This window comes from Macadamia integrifolia, chromosome 5 (assembly GCF_013358625.1).
Source record: "Macadamia integrifolia cultivar HAES 741 chromosome 5, SCU_Mint_v3, whole genome shotgun sequence".
NCBI classification, from domain to species: domain Eukaryota; kingdom Viridiplantae; phylum Streptophyta; class Magnoliopsida; order Proteales; family Proteaceae; genus Macadamia; species Macadamia integrifolia.
The window spans coordinates 29,684,750-29,704,140 of record NC_056561.1 but is presented as its reverse complement, the minus strand read 5'-3'; the positions used below and the strand labels follow the sequence as shown (position 1 = coordinate 29,704,140).

General features: G+C 42.1%; 1 protein-coding gene across 1 annotated transcript in view; it reads right to left on the bottom strand.

The window, feature by feature from the left end:
* LOC122078809 (protein GRIP-like) overlaps positions 1-18,908 on the bottom strand; it is a 26,009-nt gene extending 7,101 nt beyond the window's left edge. The window contains exons 1-4 of the mRNA XM_042644949.1: positions 18,425-18,908; positions 17,721-18,239; positions 15,533-15,648; positions 6,380-6,549 (exon numbers count right to left, since the gene is read on the bottom strand). Of these exons, the coding sequence (XP_042500883.1) occupies positions 6,380-6,549; positions 15,533-15,648; positions 17,721-18,195 (761 nt within the window). The 5' untranslated portion in view covers positions 18,196-18,239; positions 18,425-18,908. The remainder of the gene's footprint in view (positions 1-6,379; positions 6,550-15,532; positions 15,649-17,720; positions 18,240-18,424) is intronic.
* Positions 18,909-19,391: the final 483 nt, after the last annotated feature.

The following is a 19,391-nucleotide window of genomic DNA, read 5'->3' as shown; positions in this document are numbered from 1 at the left end:
CCCCCCCCCCCCCCCCCCAAAATTCCTCCTAGCCACTAAGAAAGAGATGATAAAATCACTTTGCGTCCCTCCCCCATAGGGATTTTCACCTTTGCCTCCGCTTGGAACCATATTCGTACTTCGTCCCCTCTTGTCCCTTAGCACAAATTTCCCTGGTTCAAAGGTCACATCCCCACCATAGCTTTACCCCTTGGTGAGCCCTCTCCAACTACCTTCCTCCGCAAGTCTTTCTACTCTATTGGCACATTACACTTTCCCCTTCGTGTTGCCTCTACTGGAACAGTGCTGAAGATACTAACCATCTCTTTTTCTCCTGCCCCTTCTCGTCTTTCTAGAAAAGGGTTCTCAGCAACTGCTAGCCTTATTGCAGAAGTATTCTCCCCTTGGGTAGAGAATGGATCTGGGTTGGCATGACCTTTGGTTGCTCCTCCATTACCGACATGGCAGGAAATTGGCCTTTTGTGCTACCATCAACCATCTGTAGATGGACTTCCAACTCTTACTCCTTTGAGAAGATTTGGAAAGGCATCTACTTTGATGTCATCTCTAAACTTAGATGCATCCGTTAGCTTAGGATTTCTGATACCCCAAGGAACAGACTCATTGTTGTCTCCTGAGGCCTCCCTCTCTCTCTTATTCCCCCAGCATCCCCCCCCCCTTAATTGGCCCCTTTGTCCCCTTTGTATGTATTCAAGTTAGGGTCCCCCTTTTGTGTGATTTTGTGCTGCCCTTCGGTTTGTCTTTTGGGGTTATGCCCCTTCCCCCCTTCTCTCCTCCCCCCCTTGTATATTCTTTCCTCTGCTTAGTAAAGAATTCATTTATTCATCCCAAAAAAAAAATGTAATACAAAGTGGATGATCCAACCCACTGACATGATCAAATTGTTCCAGGATGGATCATCTAGACCAACAATGATTGGATCATATCAGCTGGGACAGATCCATGACCTAATCCCAATCCCTCAACCTTGACAAGTAGCCCTAAGCTCCTAAAAGTTCCACCCAGAATCCTAATCAAAATCATAACCCACCATCTTATCCCTCAACCTAACTTTTCAATGAGGGATCCACTTTTATCAACTAAACCCCAATATCTTTCTCTTGATTCAAATCATCAATTCTAAGCCAACACACCTTGCTAAACTTTGGCCTTTAATAAAGGATTCCTACAACCTAAGCCCTAACTTCTCATAAGAAGTAAAGGCTTAGCCGTAATCGGTTACGAAATCTGGATACGATAATTACTAGGTTTAGCCCATTGCATAGCCTTCATAGTTTGCCACTTCATTTAATTGACCATTAACAGAGGATTAGCTGGATTTCTAACAACTAACTGACTAAGTAAAGCTAGTCAAGTGGTACCTGAGTGAAAAGAACACCAAAACAACTGATAAAGAAGGCAATATCAAAAAAATGCGCTTACTAGAAATACATTAACTAAACAACTCGGCCTTATCCCAACTAAATGGGGTCAGTTACATTAAGATGAAAAAAAAAATATATGATTTCTTGTTCATTAAAAAAAAAAACTGCCTTTAGATCCAAGCCAAATAAAAGACCAATCTGCTGGACTCTATTTCCTTGACCTCCTATGCCCAACCTTCCTCCGGTGGCTTCCACTGCCGGTGATAACACTAATACTTGCCTTCCTCAATCCCTAGCTTCCTCCTCCTCCCCTTCCTCTCCTCCTCTTTCTCCCTCTCCTGGTCGTCAACTGATGAGCACATTTATGTGTGAAATCTAGGGTAGTAAAACATGCATTTTACATATTTAGAATGGAGCTACCTTGGGTTTTTACTCTCTTTTTGCAGGTTCTGTATTTTAAAGGCTTTAAGCATTATCGGGCGTCATATCTCTCCAACAACAACTACCTAGTGTAGTTGGTGAGCTATGGTGTGCGAAATTCCCTTGCTCACCAGGAGGTCTCAAGTTTGAATCTCACGGTTGTCTTTTTTTAGAGAATTTTGTTGAATATTTCCTGTTTTTCACTGACTTAAAGCACTAAGGGCATGGAAGGGATTTCCACATCAAATTAGAAGATTGTCCGAATCTTCAAAGCAAGGAAAATCGTGGGAGGGGTTTCTTGTGCAAGAAGAAAAAAAAAAAGGGAGAAATAAATCTTGTCCAAATCTTCTCTCCTCCACATCATCACCAGAAGATTGTCCAAATCCCACAAAGTAAGAAGGAAAATCATCCAAGAGAAAGAAAAAAAAAAATTGGCCAACAAGGGTTGTGCGCAAGATTTGAAGAGAATGAGAAAAAGAAGAGAAAATAAATAAAAAAAGGAAAGAAAATAAGCAAAAAAATTATACGAAATTTCTCCAAGTTTATTTTTCTCTTCTCTCTCCTCCACCTTAACACTTTTGGACTCAAAAGATCTCACCTACCAATTTTGTGGCTTTCCCCCTTTTAGGAAAGAGAAATTTGTTACCCTACCTCCTCATTCCCTATAAATACAACTCATGGAAGAGGAGGGGAGACATTTCATTCTTCTTCTAGGGTTTTTTTTTAGTTGATCTCTCTCTCTCTCTCTCTCTCTCTCTCTCTCTCTCTCTAGTTTTAGTTCTTCTTTATTTTTGCTTTAATCACTTTTGTAATAGATTTTTATTTCAATTAATGCAAGCACTCTTTTTATTTTTATTCAACCTTTTATGTTTATGATTTATGCAATTAAGTTGTAATTTTTTAAGTTATAGTTCTAGGCTTAGTTCTAGGTGACAAGAACAAGCTATGAAGCATGTCTTTCAAGTTTAATTTTTTTCTTTAGATTTGTTTTCTCTAGTACTAGAAATTTCAGATTTGGTTTATTCCAGATCTGGTTTTTAGTACTGGTAGTATCTCAAATCAATCAAGTTTTCAGTTCAAGGGTTGAAGTTCAAGTAAGTAGGCTCTTTCAGTAGTCTTCTCACCCCCCTCTCATTCCCTCTTCTGACTACCCTTTCTTTCTTAATTTAGGATTTTAATTTTAGTCGTTACATTATTGCTTTTCCTTTCCCCCAAGGTTCATGGCTAGTGTATGTGTTGGCTTTGCCCCTCTTAGCCATAGAACCATCATTTTATTGTTTTTATTTTAATTGCCTCCCTTTCCCTAAAGCCAAGTAGAGTAACCCTTATAAGAGTGACTCTCTAGTCAAGTAGGGGAAGCTCATATTATGATGCATCCCTCGGGCTAAGTAGAGAAACCTACTTGTCAGCCTCTCTCTAGCTTTATCCCCTTTCTTTTACTTTATTTTTATTTCAACATTTTTTTCCTTCATTGCTTTTTAATTGCATGGGTTGTTTTTTTTCAGTTATTTATTTAATTTTAATTGTGTGGCTTACGTATTTAATTTCTTAGATGACGAATGGTTAGGACGTTATTTTAGATATATATGTTTAGGATGGTAGTTAGAATTAGATCACAACCATTAATCAGTTCACTTTCGCATTATTAAAAGAAGCCAAAAATAAAGTGGATGCTCTCCCTGTGTTCGACCCGTAGCTACACTAATCCATAAGCTTGCGGTTACATTTTAAATCCTAACATCGACCTTAGACCTCTATTGTTACCTCCTCCTCCCCTCCATCCTTATCAATGCCGGACACTCCTTCTACTGCCATCCTCCATCCTCTCTTAACTCCAAAGCTGGTTATGCTCTGCCCTCCTAACCTTCTTGAGCCTGAAATCCTTAAGTGGAGAAACTGCTTTGTCGAAAACCTTCTTGGCAGATGTCGTCCCTTCTCTATCGTCAAAGCCTCCTTTTGCAAACACTGGCATCCCTCCGGTCTGCTATCCACCTTCATGATTGAGAATGGTACTTTCATTTTAAAGTTCTCTATTAAAGCTGATAAAACCAGAGCCCTGGATGGTGGTCCCTGATATGTGGGAAAAAAGCCCATCTTCTTGTGTCATTGGGATGAGCATTCCCCTTTCAACAAATTTGAACCCACCACTGTCCCCCTCTGGGTTGCCCTCCCCAACCTACCCCTTCACTTCTGGTGTGCCAAGGGTCTCAACATCATTGGCTCTATCACTGGAAATCCACTATATTCGGACATGCACACTAAACTTATGGAGCGCTTTTCTTTTGCCCGGATCAGCATTAAAGTTTCAGCAAAGCAAATCCTTCCCACCACTGCCACCATTATCGATAGAGAGGGATCCTCATTCAAACAAGCTGTGAAATATGACTAAATCCCCCCCCCCAATGAACCATTTGCAAGACTTGTGGGCACACTCCTCCGCCCTTTGTGAGAAGATTCAGAAAGTCCCTTGATGAAGTTCGCCTCATGTTGAAGATCCTATTAGCAGAGCAAGATCTCCCTTTGTTGTTGATCGTAAAAAAAAAAAAAAAAAAAAAAAAAAAAAAAGGCGACAAGGTCACTAGAATTGTAATATCATGGACCAAACAGGTTCTCAATTCTATTTTGCTCTGGTTCTAACGCTGAAGCAGAGCTTTTGTTGCCTCGATCTTGGCATCCACATCTCCTTGTATTGTCCCTTTTGCTTTATCTGATACTCTCCATAGTCCCCATCACCTTGTTTCCCTCGCCTCTCTAGCTCTTTCCAGGTAGGCACTCGCCCCCCATACATCTCGCTCAGCTCTGTTTCTTCTTCCTCTACTTCTCTGCTCCTGCTGCCTTTCGCAAGATCTCTGGTTTCTAAAACCCCTTTTACCTCCTTTCTTTGTATAACTATCACATCCATCATTCTCCCTCTTTGGGGATCCTCCATTCCTTGGTCACCCCTAGAGTCATCTACTCTTCGAGGATAGATAGAAATGCCCATGTTGACTCCATCATCTCTGCCAATGGCTGGTCTCCTCCCTTTTCTCCCCTCCTCTTGCCGATCTCTAAGCTTCTCTTCCTCCCCTTGCCCTGGTCACCAGGGAAGAGACAATAAATGCATCTATCTCCCTTCCTCCTCTGAACTTTTTCTTCAGCTTCTGCTTGGGACTTCATCAAACCCATAGATCCGGTTGCCTGCTGGCATAACATCATCTTGTTTAAAGGCCACATCCCTAGTAAGTCGCAATAGCTTCACAACTTGGGGCACCCTTTTCCAGCTGCCTTTCTACGTTGTCCTTCCTCATTCACCATCACGTCCAAGTCCACCCTTCTTACCATCTTTGCCAGAATGGCTTGGAGGACATAAACCACCTCTTCTTCTCCTGCTCTTTTACATCCTCGTCTAAAAGAGAGTTCTTCGCAGCTACTAGCCGTCTAGTAGGTGTCCCCTTTGAGAGGGAATGGATCTGGATAGATATGACTTTTGCAAGCTCCTCCATTTGTGACATTGTGGGCAAGTGAGCTTTTCGCGCGACCATCAACCATTTCTGGATGAAGCGAAACATTCATAGATGATCTCCCAAATCCTGCTCTTTGGAGTAGATTTGAAAGGCCATCTACTTTGATGTTAGCTCCAAACTCAAATATCTCTGGCATCGATCGGTCTCTGACACTCCAAGGAACAAGCTCAGTGTTGCTTCCTGGGGCCTCCCGTTTGATATTCTCCCACCCCCCAATCCAGTGATGTTTTCCCCATTTTTTGGGGCTCCTTCAGCAGTTGTTTCGTGCCTTCTGTTGTATTTTCTTTCTTCCGAGCTAGCCTTTCTTGGAAGACCTTAGTCTACCCCCTCCCTTTTCTGTTGTATATTCTTTCCTCTCTTGGTAATGAATTTGTAGATGGTCTCCCAAATCCCACTCTTTGGATCAGATTTGGAAGGCTATCTACTTCGATGTTAGCTCCAAACTCAAATCCCTCCGGCATCAATCGGTCTCTGACACTCCAAGGATCAAGCTCATTGTTGCTTCCTAGGGCCTCCCGTTTAATATTATCTCCCCACCCCAGTGATGTTCTCCCCCTTTCTGGGCCTCCTTCAGAAGTTTTGTGTCTTTTGTTGTATTTTCTTTCTTCCGAGCTACCCTTTCTTAGAAGGCCTTAGTCTCCCCACCCCCTCCCTTTTCCTTTGTATATATTCTTTCCTCTCTTAGTAATGAATTTGTAGATGGTCTCCCAAATCCCACTCTTTGGATCATATTTGGAAGGCCATCTACTTCGATGTTAGCTCCAAACTGAAATCCCTCCTACGTCGATCGGTCTCTAACACCCCGAGGAACAAGCCCATTGTTGCTTCCTAGGGCCTTCCGTCTGATATTATCTCCCCCACCACACACCCAACCCCAGTGATGTTCTCCCCTTTTTCTTGGGCTCCTTCAGCAGGGGTTTTGTGCCTTTTGTTGTATTTTCTTTCTTCCAAGCTAGACTTTCTTGAAAGGCCTCAGTCTCTCCCCCCCCCCCCCTTTTCCCTTCGTATATTCTTCCTCTCTTGGTAATGAATTTATTTATTCATCCAAATAAAAAACTGGCTTATAAATATGGAATTAACAAGAGGTAGTACTTATTGTTTGCAGTTCGTAATTGTTGCCTCTCCACATCCATCGTGCGCAATGATTCATTTGCGTGATGTCGTGTGCGTTCTAGCTCTTGCTGCAATGATGTTTGCTGGGATGATGCTCGTTCAGCCATTTCATTCACATCATGAAGGCGGGCTTCAAGGTCATCCTTTTCCTGAAAATGAGACTTCAAAAAAGTTATTAACTCAACAGTAAAAAAAAATTTAAAAAAATGCTCTTTGGATTAAAAAATTACTCTTTTAGCTTGCAGTAACATTAAATATAAATGACACTAATTGAAAGAATAAAACAACAGAAATGTATCAACAAGGTTTTAACATCTTACATGTAATTTACAAACAACATTGAACCCATTTGCTTCAATGTATCCATGATTTTTTTTTCTTTAGAAAATAGAAAAATAAAAAATACAGAAAAACCTGAAAAAGTTGCAGCAATGACTGTCTATAATGCATTTCATACAATTCATGTAATTTTCAAACAACATTGGACCCATTTGCATCAATCTATCTATAATTTTTCCATAATTATTTCCCAAAATTAGATTTTCTGGAGGTTTTAAGGTAAGTATCAACTCTGCCAATAAGTATCAATCCTAGACTAAGATAAATTCCATGTAAACCAATTTCCTTTCTTCTACAGCTATATCTTCAGATAAATTCCTTCTCCAAATATTAATATCAATATGAGAACTTCTTGATCTCCCAAAACTAATCTTAACAACAATAGGAATAACTTTCATACTTTTCTTCAATTTAAGAAATCACAAAGTTTTCTACATTCTTGATCCACTTTTTTTTGCTAAAAAGATCCTGTGTATTAAAAAGGAAAAAGGAAATAGAATACAACCTGGGTCATGAATGACACCAGAAACAACCAACAAAAAAGAAGAGAAGAAGGAAAACCACCCCTACCTTCGGCATTGCCATCAGCAGGGGAAGGTAGACCTAAAATCGCCACATCAAAGACAATCCACTATGAATTTGAATTTCTTTGTATTTTTTTTATGCTTTAGCTTAGAAAAATGTTGGAATTGAGTAGGTTGATTTCAATAAGAAGTAAGTCCATGGACAAGTGCAAGTAATGAAGTCGGTACAAAAGCATAGGATTAGACTAGCACCTTAGAACACATGAAGTTTAACGAGAAAGAGTTTATAATTGATAGATAAGGAGGAGAAGAAGAATTAACATAGCTTTTATACAAGAGACTAGATGGAAGGGTAAAAAAAAATAAGGAATTAGATGACCTTAAACTTTAGGATAGTAGGGAATAATATCATAGAAGCAGCGTGGGAATAGTAGTAGATAAATCTTTAAAATATTGTGTTGTAGTTGTTAAAAGAATTCGTAAATAGGATAATATCCATCAAACTTGTGTTAGAAAAGAGATAATCAATATAATTAGTGCTTACGCAGCACAAATAGCATTGGATGAAAATATTAAGAAACAATTTTAAGAACACATGGATAGATTAGTTCAAGAATTAGTCAAGGAAAAATAAATAATTATAGGGGGTAATCTAATAGACATATTCAAAAAGATTGAAGATGAAAGAATCCATGGAGGATATGATTTTGGAAATAGGAATGACCCGGGGGGGGGGGGGGGACTTCAATTTTAGAGTTTGAAGGGGCTTATGATTTATCAATAGTAAACATGTGCATTGAAAGAGAGAAGAACAATTAATAACCTTCAAAAGTGGGCACGGTAGTAGCCAAATATATTTCTTTCAAATTAGAAGGACGGATAGGTTACTATGTAAAGATTGTAAGATAAAAGATTATAAGATTATACCAGGGAAGTGCTTAACCATGCAACATAGATATGTGTCTTAATACTTTGAATCGGAAATGTGAGATTATTTGCCTTGGGATAAAAGGAGAAAACTTGAAGACATTTACTAATAAATCAGTAAAACAGGAAAGGTGAAACTTCGATGGAGACACTAATATAATGTGGAACAAGATGGCTAATTATATTAAGAATGTGTACCTAACAAAGTATCACTCATCCATCCCTCTTAACCCGTCCACCCATTCCATGTTTCTCCCTAACCCAACGAGTCCTTCGTCTCTACCCGCAACTCTTAGCCTCGCTGCTGCTACAAACCTTGGCCTCTCCGCTGGCACCCTCTCTGCCAATCCGCCTCCGTGGGTTAACTCCATCGAGGGTTCCACCCCTGGCCCGATCTCTGGCAACCACCCTTCTGCTCTTGGCCCCTCTGGCCCCTGCCTCACCGGTGCTCCTCTGTCGCCCACCTCCCTTGGCAACTGCAACCTGAACCTTCTGTCACGCCTTAGCTCTACTGGCTCTGCTTCGTCGCCGCCTCCCTCCTATGCAGTCCACCACCTGGGTCCCCTGCCTCATCTTGTTGGACCTCCACTCATCCTGCCCTCCAGCCACACCGCCTTCTCACTACTTCGTTTCTGCTTCCGTTGGTCATGCGCAATGGCCTATCCCCCCTGTTGAAGCCTCAAATGATGCGGCCCTCCCTCTTGATGTTGATGCCATCTCTGGAATTTTCCACGCTCGCCATGATGATATTGATGCTGCCTCTATCCACAATCTCCTCACCGGTACTACGCCAACTTCGGTTCATTCGCCTGCTGTCTCGCCTCCCTTGCCCCCTGGGGGCTCTGCGAGATCTAATGTTGCTGCCTCTCTGTGCGTCCCGTCTGCGACCACCTCTACAAAAGACAATACCTGAAGCTAAGCCGGCCTCCATGCCCCCTCCGGTTCTACTTCCCCATCTGCTGCCTCCCCCTTCGCTGATGCTGGTGTTCAAAAAGCCGCCCCAAATCCTCCAAATCCTTGCCCCCTAAATCCTCCAGAATCTCCCACCCCAAAAGCAAGAAACCTCCCATTTCCAAACATCCCCAATTCCCCCCCTTTCCCCAGTCTTACCCCATTAAGGAGTATCACAGGCGCAGGAAAGGCTGTTCCCTTCCCGGCTCCCTAGAGCCTTTGAAGCAAACTCCCCCCTTCTAAATGATCCCTTAGACCATTTAGAATGTCTGAGGGCTCAACTCCTCGACAAAGCAGTCCGCCATCCGTTCCCGCATCCGATCCTCTAAAGCGAATCTCTGCTGCCTCCTTGAAACCAGAACTTCCGAGGCCAATGCCCCACGTATCCTTGCTTCCATTGCCCCCTCCTGGTCCTCCATCTCCAACTTCTCCCTCCACATCAAAGGTCATATTTGGATCCTTTGGAACCCGACTATGATTAATGTCTCCGCCCTCTCCTCCTCCCCCCAATCCATTTATCTTTCCATCTTTGATCACTATGGATCAAATTTCTGCCTCCACTCTCTGTCATCTATTCCGTGAACCGCCACTTTGATAGGATCGGCCTCTGGGATAACCTCCGCTCCTTTGGCCCCCACATCGGATCCCTCCCCTGGGCTCTAGCAGGGGACTTCAATGTTGTCAGATCCTGCTCTGAAAAGCACGGAGGGAGCCCAATAGACCCCGATGCAATGAATACTTTTAATAACTGCATATGTTGGGTCAAAGCTATTTCAAATTCCAACGGTCATAAACGGCTAGTTTTCTTTGGGACTCCCTCAACAAGAGTTTAGATAGACCATCTACTTGAATCAATATTGTAAATATATTTGGGCTTTAAAGGTTGATAGAATTGTGAGATAGGTATATTTTCCTATTAAGAGGCTTGAGCATTCATTTGTTTCTTCTTCAAACTTAATGTGGATGAAATAAGGATGTTCAAACAGCCAAAGCTACAACAAGGGGAGAGGGGAGGGGGTTAAGTGGTGGAGGTGGGCACTGGCATAAGGTTCTAGAAGGAAATTATGTGGGCATTTCTAGGGGAGTGGGGGATCGGCCGAGAGCGAATGGAATGGAGGGATTGGATTTTTAAGGTAACATCAGAATAGATGGCTTTCCAAATCCTATCTGGGGAGCGACAGTTGGAAGGCCATCTACATATGTTACGCTCCATCCAGAGATGGTTAATAGTCGCGGAGAAAGCTAACTTGCCAATAGTATCACCTATGGAGGATCCAGCAAATGTCATGTCAACCCAAATCCATTCCCTTTCGAAAGGGAGAATTGGCCTAGTTGAAGGCCAGCAACGAGCGGGGACAGATTTCCACACCAAGGAGGATAGGGGACAAGAGAAGAAAAGATGAGCGATATCCCCTTGGCTGAGGGGGCAAAGGCAGCAAGAGGGATTGACGGGGATGTGACGGTAAAGAAGGAAGGATTGCGTAGGAAGGCAGTTGGAGAAACATCTCTAGGTGGTAAAGCTATGGCGGGGAATATGACCTTTGAACTAGATGAGATTACACCAGGGAACAACAAGTCCAGTAGATCTAACAAAGGACCAAGCAGAGGCAGAGGTGATCATCCCATTGGAGGAGGGGAGCCAGGTGAATTTTTCCTCTCTACCACTATGGCCAGGGGGATGGGGGGAGCGAGGCTCACAAATCAGCAAGAGGGGGGAAAGGGAGGGGGTCCATCCCTGAGGGGAGATAATGGAGGAGACTAGAGAGGCTATGGGAAGACCAGAGGAGTATATGACTCTAGGAGTGACAAAAGAGGAGAGAATACCCGAGGGGTGCCAAGGGTCCATCCAAAGGGAAGTAGACTGCCCATTTCTAATTGTGGTGGAACAAGCAGTAAGGGCAAGGGGCCTGACACTAAGGATTTTGCGCCAAATCCAGGAAGCATCTGAGGGGGAGCGGTAAGTCCAAAAAGAGTTTTTGGTGAGCCAATAGAATATACCCAGTCAACCCAGATGCTCCTATGCTTGGAGGCAATCTTCCAAATGAGCTCCAGGATGCCAACAGAGTTGACCTCCTTGATTCTTTTGATACCAAGACCTCCCTCAGACTTGGGTAGATAGACCTTGTCCCAAGACAGAGGATGGAAGAACTTAAAGGAGTCAGAACCCTTCCAAAGGAAGAAGCAAAAGAGATTTTCGATGGATTTGATAGAAGAGGAGGGGAGGACAAAGATCCATGACCAATAGAGATGAAGGGATTTGAGAACAGATCTGATTAGAGTAAACTGAACAGCATAGGGGAGAAGTTTGCCTTCTAGAGCTGGAGCCTCTTTCTAAGAAGATCAAGCATAGGGGAGCAATGGTGGACAGAGAGCCTGGAAGTGATTAGAGGGAGGCCCAAGTATTTGACTGATAAGGAGCCCAAGGAGAAACCGGTAATACCTAAAAAGGAAGGTGTTGAATCCATGAATGACTTTACACCAATTTCTCTCTGTAATCTGATCTATAAGTTTATTGCTAAAATTTTAGCCAATAGGATTGGGATTGTCATTAATTCTCTTGTGAGCCCCAATCAATCTGCTTTTATCGCTGGGAGGAGCATTGCTGACAATATAATCCTCTGCCATGAGATTGTCAGGGGTTTGATCAAAAAAATCACTCCCCCTCTGCTCTTCTCAAAATTGATATCCAAAAGGCTTTTGATTCTATCAGTTGGGATTTCATTTCTAAAGTCGTGATCCAAATGTCCTTCCCTCCATCTTTTGTCCATTGGATCTTCTACTGCATCTCCACCCCCCAATTCTCTGTCTTAGTCAATGGTAGTCCTGCTGGCTACTTTCCCTCGGGTTGTGGAATCAAATAAGGCTGCCCCCTCTCTCCCTTCCTTTTCTCTCTCTCTCTCTTGAGGTCCTATCTCGCTCCATCTAGTCAGCCTCTGATCTCCATCTCATCTCCCCCATTCCCAAGCGTAAATCCCTCTGTCTCACCCACTTGGCTTTCACGGATGACATCATGATCTTCTCCAAAGCTAACCCCCTCTATATCTCTTCTATAATGTCCTCCCTTTACTCCTTTGAATCCCTCTCTAGCCTCTCCATTAATCTTCTCAAATCTAGCCTCTTCCTCTTTGGAGTCTCTTCTGAGACCCAATCCCTTCTGCTCGGTATTACTGGTTTCTCCTTGGGCTCCTTACCAATCAAATACTTAGGCCTCCCTCTAATCACTTCCAGGCTCTCTGCCCACCATTGCTCCCCTATGCTTGATCTTCTTAGAAAGATGCTCCAGCTCTGGAAAGGCAAACTTCTCTCCTATGCTAGTCGGCTTACTCTAATCATATCTGTCCACCAATCCCTTCATCTCTACTGATCAGGGATCTCTGTCCTCCCTTCCTCTTCTATCAAATCCATCAAAAATCTCTTCTGCTCCTTCCTCTGGAAGGGTTCTGACTCCTCTAAGTTCCTCCATCCTTTGTCTTGGGACAAGGTCTGTCTGCCCAAGTCTGAGGGAGGTCTTGGTATCAAAAGAATCAAGGAGGTCAACTCTGTTGGCATCCTAACGCTCATCTAGAAGATTGCCTCTAAGCATAGGAGCATCTGGGTTGACTGGGTATATTCCTCTCTGCTCACCAAAAACTCTCTTTGGACTTGCCCCTCTCTCAGATGCTTCCTGGATTTGGCGCAAAATCCTTAGTCTTAAGCCCCTTGCCCTTACTGCCTGTTCCACCACAACTGGAAATGGGCAGTCTACTTCCCTTTGGATGGACCCTTGGCACCCCTCGGGTATTCTTTCCTCTTTATCACTCTCAGAGTCATTTACTCCTCTAGTCTTCCCATAGCCTCCCTAGTCTCCTCCATTATCTCCCCTCAGGGATGGAACCCCTCTTGCTGGTTTATGCGCCTCACTCCCCCATCCCCCCTGGCCACCGTGGTAGAGAAGACATTCACCTGACTCCTCCCCTCCAATGGGATGTTCACCTCTGCCTCTGCTTGGTCCTTTGTCACATTTATTAGCCCTGTTGTTCCCTGACGTAATCGTCTGGTTCAAAGGTCATATTCCCTGCCATAGCTTTACCACCTAGAGATGTTTCTCCAACTGCCTTCCTACGCAATCCTTTCTTCTTTACCATCACATCCCTGTCAATCCCTCCTGTTGTCTCTGCCCCCTCGGCCAAGAGGATAGCGCTCATTGCTGGCCTTCAACTAGGCCAATTCTCCCTTTCAATAGGGAATGGATTTGGGTTAACATGACATTTGTTGGATCCTCTATATGTGATACTATTGGCAAGTTAGCTTTCTCCACTACTATTAACCATCTCTAGATGGAGCATAACATACGTAGATGGTCTTCCAACTCTCGCTCCCCAAACAGGATTTGGAAAGCCATCTACTCTGATGTTACCTCAAAAATCCAATCCCTCCATTCCATTCGCTCTCAGCCGATCCCCCACTCCCCTAGAAATGCCCACATAATTTCCTCCTGGAACCTTATGCCAGTCCCCACCTCCACCACTTAACCCCCTCCCCTCTCCCCTTGTTATAGCTTTGGCTATTGGTATCTTCTCTTTGCTCCTTGTCGGTTGATACTTATTTTGTTTGTTTTTGTTGCTTTTGCTTTGTTCCCCCCCCTAGGGCTGGCTTTTCCTTGTTGGCCTAAGCCTCCCCTCCCATCTTTTCCCTTGTATTTTCTTTTCTCTTTGGGTATAAATTTATTTATTCATCCAAAAAAAAAATTGATAAAATAAGGATGTTCCAGTGGATGAGTGGTAAAACAAGAAAGATATAAACAAGTAATTTAGAGCAAACCTGGGGGGTAATAAGTTGCACAAAACTCATATGAGGCATGGCCATGTTCAACAGAGGCCTTTGAATGCTCTAGCATGGAAGAAAGTGATTAATTTCAAATTGAAGGAGCTAAAAGAGCTAGATGTAGGCCTAAATTAATCATAGAAGAAGTGGTGAGGAAAGACATGTACAGCTTAGGACTAAAATCTTGTATGACTTTGGATAGAACTGATTGGAGAAATAGGATCCATATACCTGACCCCATTTAGTTGGGATAAGGCTGAGTTGAGTTGTGGTTACTTATAGGAGAAGGTGTTCTCTTCAGCCTTCAAAAGAGCTTCTCTTCTTGTCCTCAAATGCCGCATCAAAAGCTTTCCTACGACTTTTTAATGCTATTCACTGCCTTGTGTCCTTTCTCTTCATTTAAATTCTACTTTATCTAACAAGGATTTGAACTATTACTGAACCGACCTTCGAGATGAAAGTGGGCAATATGAGTATGCTACTTCCTAAGAGAATGCATTCTAATGGTTTGTCATGTTCCTACTTCAACTTTTGCAAGAATGGCCCTCCCTACTACAGACTATGCTGTGGGAAGTGGTTTGACTGGTACCTGGGAAACCAATTGTGGTGGTAAGTGGTTTGTTTAGCACCAGGGAAGCCAATTGTGATAGTGGTAACTGGAAAATCCACAGACAGGAGTGTCTCTATAGAGTACATAGGCTGGGCTGCGGGAGGCTGAACCACTAAATCTTTATATGAACTCCCTTTGTTTTTTGCAACCACATTTCATCCTCATTTAGAGCCGAAAATTTTGTATAACCTAATTCAACCCCCACTTGGTTTGCCATACCGGTCAAACAATTATTGGTAGAAAAATCAATACATGAAATCCCCTCCAAAGTGAAAAGCATATTCCAGTTATTATCTCATGTGACTTGGACTCGGTAAATTTAGGCCATGAAATTTGATAAAATTGGTTTCGCAAACTGATTTGCTAAAATCAAAATCATATATAATAAGTATATTATTTACTCATTCTGATATGATTTTGAGGGTCAAAACAAAGAATGAGAAAGGAAATCCTATTTTATTTAAATAATTTCTAATGCAAAATGCTGTCAAGAGGTGGTGTTTTCTAGCCACAAGGCAGACTTGAATGGAATGGGTGTGTCCAAGTGAGAGGAACCCCACGACCATATCACTGGTCAAATTTCAGCCTTAAACAAGCATTGGAAATAGTTGGAAAGTGAGTCGAAACCCTTTTTTTAAGATTGGGAGACCTGTCATTTCACTGTAATGATATTTTATGCCATTGAGCTCCATCTTTAGGCAATGGAAAGAACTTAACCACTGAGATGGACAAGAGCTCCTCTATCATGTAACCCACCCAATTTTGCTGATGCAGCAAGCCATGAGGGATTTCAACTATCACTAACAGGTCATTATGATATGGAATCCATCATTCACCACAAATGTGATAGCTATCCACACTCTCACCTATTTTTGGAACTAAGTTTGGAACTGCATATGGATTCTAATCCAGAAATACATGAGAAGCCAGAAAGTGGCAGTGTGGGAAGAAAAAGAATATGCAATAGATAGCATTTACCTTCTGTATTTCCTGAATACGCTGCTTTGCTCTTTTATGAAGCCTACCAAACTTGGAGTCGAGTTCATTATACTTCTCATCACGCTCTTTTATTTCTTGGTCCATCTTCTGTTCAACTATGAAAGTAAATCATGAATTGTAAGCCTAAAAAGTTGGAAGAACTGCCCCGCCCCCCTCTTGAAAGAAAACAGCAGACACTTTATTAAGAAGAGAGGCTAATAAAAACATAAATTCATAAAAGTTTATCTGTAACACGTGCATGCTTCTCTTAGTGGAGTTGTTGGGTCATTCTAGGTTTCTTAGAATTAATCTATTATTATATTGTGTTTTAGTGGAGGTAAGTGTGTAGGACATTGTCCTCTTTAGTTGGCTATTGTTATTGGGTTAGTGTGGTGCCTATGTGCCAAACATGGGTGAGGTGGGGTAGTTATGTAATCGTGGATATGTGTATGCTTGAAATTCTTAGATGAGGAATAAAAGAGCAGACTAGATTGATTTGGTTACCCGACATTTTCTCTCTTGAGAGAAATGAGGTATTGGCTTCCTCGACAGAGGTGGGCTACCTCCTAATTAGCCAAACCCCCTCTCTTTCCCTATTTTCTCTCCCTTCTCTCCATCCCTAGTTTCTATTTCCTATTTTCTCTCCTTGCTCTACCATGTTTCTATCATCTGGTATGAGAGCCAGCATGGATTGGCGAGTGGAGAAGCTTGAAAATATTGTGTACTCTCTCATCATCAGGCAATAGCAAATCATCACTAGGCAGCACCAAATCATAGAGAGGATCAACAAGCTATTCGAGAAGATCAGTTCCCGTTTGGCCCTTACTGAGCAAGAAGAAGGGGATAGTCTATGACTAGACTCCCAATTCATGTTGTAGGATCCGAGACTATCAAGACTATCCATCAGAACGAATCACAACAGTTATTCACACCAAAGTTTGATGTTCTTCGCTTCAATGGTGACAATAGTGATTTTAAATGCTCAAACATATTGCTTGATTGGAGCTATGTTCTGAAGGTGTTTGATTATGTCCGGTTCCTGCCCAAGCTTTGTGAGAATCGACTTCCCTATATTCAATGGCAAAGAAGACTCCATCAAGATTTGGGATCCTAGTGGTCCTTGAGGACAAGGACAATTCCAAGGGGAAGGAAAGATACGTGCATGCTTCTCTTAGTGGAGTTGTTGGGTCATTATAGGTTTCTTAGAATTAATATATTATTATATTGTGTTTTAGTGGAGGTAGTAGTGTAGGATGTTGTCCTCTTTAGTTGGATATTGTTATTGGGTTAGTGTGATGCCTATGTGGCAAACATGGTTGAGGTGGGGTATTTATGTAATCGTGGATGTGTAACTGTGGATATGTGTATGCTTGAAATTCTTAGATGAGGAATAGAAGAGTAGACTAGATTGATTTGTTTACCGTATATTTTCTCTCTTGAGAGAAATGAGGTATTGGCTTCCTCGATAGAGCCAAGAGGTGGGCTACCTCCTAATTAGCCAAACCCCCTCTTTCCCTATTTTCTCTCCCTTCTCTTCATCCCTAATTTCTCTATTTCCTATTTTCTCTCCTTCCTCTACTGTGTCTCTATCAATCTAACAAAGTGAAGAAAGCACAAATCTGTTATCAACCAAAATAAAAGGGAATGGAAATATAACTAAGACATTATTGATGTAAAAAATTTGGGTTTCAACCAATACTTCTTCATTAAACTGTAATCAAGTTCTCACCACTCTCAAGTACATGCAAAATGTGCAAATTTCACATGTTCTTCATATAGAAATGTTTGACATTGCACATATTTCCATATTTACCAGGAGTCATGAATTTATTTGAATGAAAAACAAATTGTTCACAAAATAGGTCAAAAAAGGTCCAAAAGTAGTCATAGTATTCAGATATAAATATTTAAAATACACAGTAATTTCTCCGAAAAGTATAAACGCATTAAACACAAAGGTAACTGCACATAAAATCCTTAATTCCTCACAGTTAAACTTTTCAAATAACTTTTGACTGAATCTTTGATTTATTGAAATCAAATTACTCTTCACTATCTCTGTAACGATTTTTTACCATATGCCCAATAACTAGCAATGATCGAATCAGATACCATCATCATTTTAATATTGGAAGAAAGGCCAAGTGAGAGAGAAAGAGTGGAGGGTAGAGGAAAGATCGAATCTGACCTTCTGCAAGCTTGGCAGACAGTTCTTGGGCTTTAGCATCTGCCTCGGAGTATGCTGCACGAAGATGCTTCAAAGCATCCTCTGCAGCGTCTTGGGCTTGCTTTTGCTCCAATAATTCTCTATTCAAAGATTCTATCTTTTCATGTAGCTCCTTGACATTTTCAGTCACACTCCCTTCCTGCTCGGTTTCAATTTTTGTCCCACAGATCCCACTAGAATCCAATTGCAGAGTCTTCAAGCCTTCAATATGAGCCTTCAGATATATATTCTGAAAATTGAGTTCAATAACCATCTGTACAAGCTGGTCATGAGTCTCATCGCAACCAGGGTACTGGGCCCTATCAGGCACCGCATTGCCCTTGATTAGAAATCCATCTCTGTCATGATTTATGTCTGATACTTGTTCTTCTGATTTTACGGTAACACCTTTATGAAATTCCGGCATTCCATTAATCTCGCTCTCCTGTGTCGACATTGCCTAGCTCTTGGCGATCAATGTGTAAACTCCATCTATTAGACCTATTGACAGAACATGCAACATATACTTCAGAAAAGAAAATAAGCCATCCAAACAGAAAGACCAATACAAGCACTCATGTTACTATCTGCTATGAACATCATAAGAAGAGAATTTGGGAGATTGGAAATTGTCGATTCAATTTTTGTGAATTCTACTATCGCTATTGACGTTTGGATCTGATTACCTCTTCAGGATCCAAGCCCCCACCCTGGCACCGCAATTGAGGGGAATCAAGTACAAATTCTGAACTTTAGAGATCCGGTGATATGATAAGCAACCCAACCTCTTAATCAGAAAGTAATACGCCAAAAGAAAATCTCAAGAACACAAGCAATTTCCAGGCGCCCAGAGTATCTGACGAAACCAGACCTCAACTGATGAATGCGATCGAACTTGCTCTGCTCGAGCCCTCGAGATTACATTAGTCGAAGATTGATCCAACTCCGTTAACTAAAAAAGGAATTTCTAATGGAAGAGATGGAGTTCCATTTGCATTTTGCCTTTCCGAGAACGTGAAACTGAAACTGAAACTGAAACTGAAACTGATGAGAGATAGCAGGTCCAATAGAGTCCTGCTCTCATCTCTTTTTTTTTTTTTTTTGGGTAAGAGTCCTGCTCTCATCTCATGGCTATTGTAATGGGTGTGTTCTCCGAAGGCATACCTGCCCTGCCGCCCCTGCCGCAATTACACATGAAAGGGAAAATGTTAATTCTTTAAGGGCATTTTCGTGATTAAGTATTAAACCATGGAAGTTTTACCCCTAATAAAAGGGAGAGAGATGTGTACGCTAGCGTTATATAATGGAATCTACATCTTAGATCCCCTACCTACATCTGCGTCATTCAACAAGTCCAGACCCAGATGAGCTGCTCTTCCTCGAAGTCGCCACTAGGCTTCATGATTCAGCTTCTGCTATAGGTTTGTCCAGTAATCCTCGTCATGTTCTATTAAACGGAAAGTAAACAGAGGATCAAGAATTACCTCGATATAGCTTTCCTTGCAATGGAATAGATCTGGTTGGGGTACTCGTTGATCCGCATAAGCAATGAGAACAAAGGATTGCGGCGATCTCGTTAGGCAATATTCCACCTCCAAATCTAAAGATTGCAATGGAGATCCTTAGACACACACTCTTAATTGAGAGAGAGAG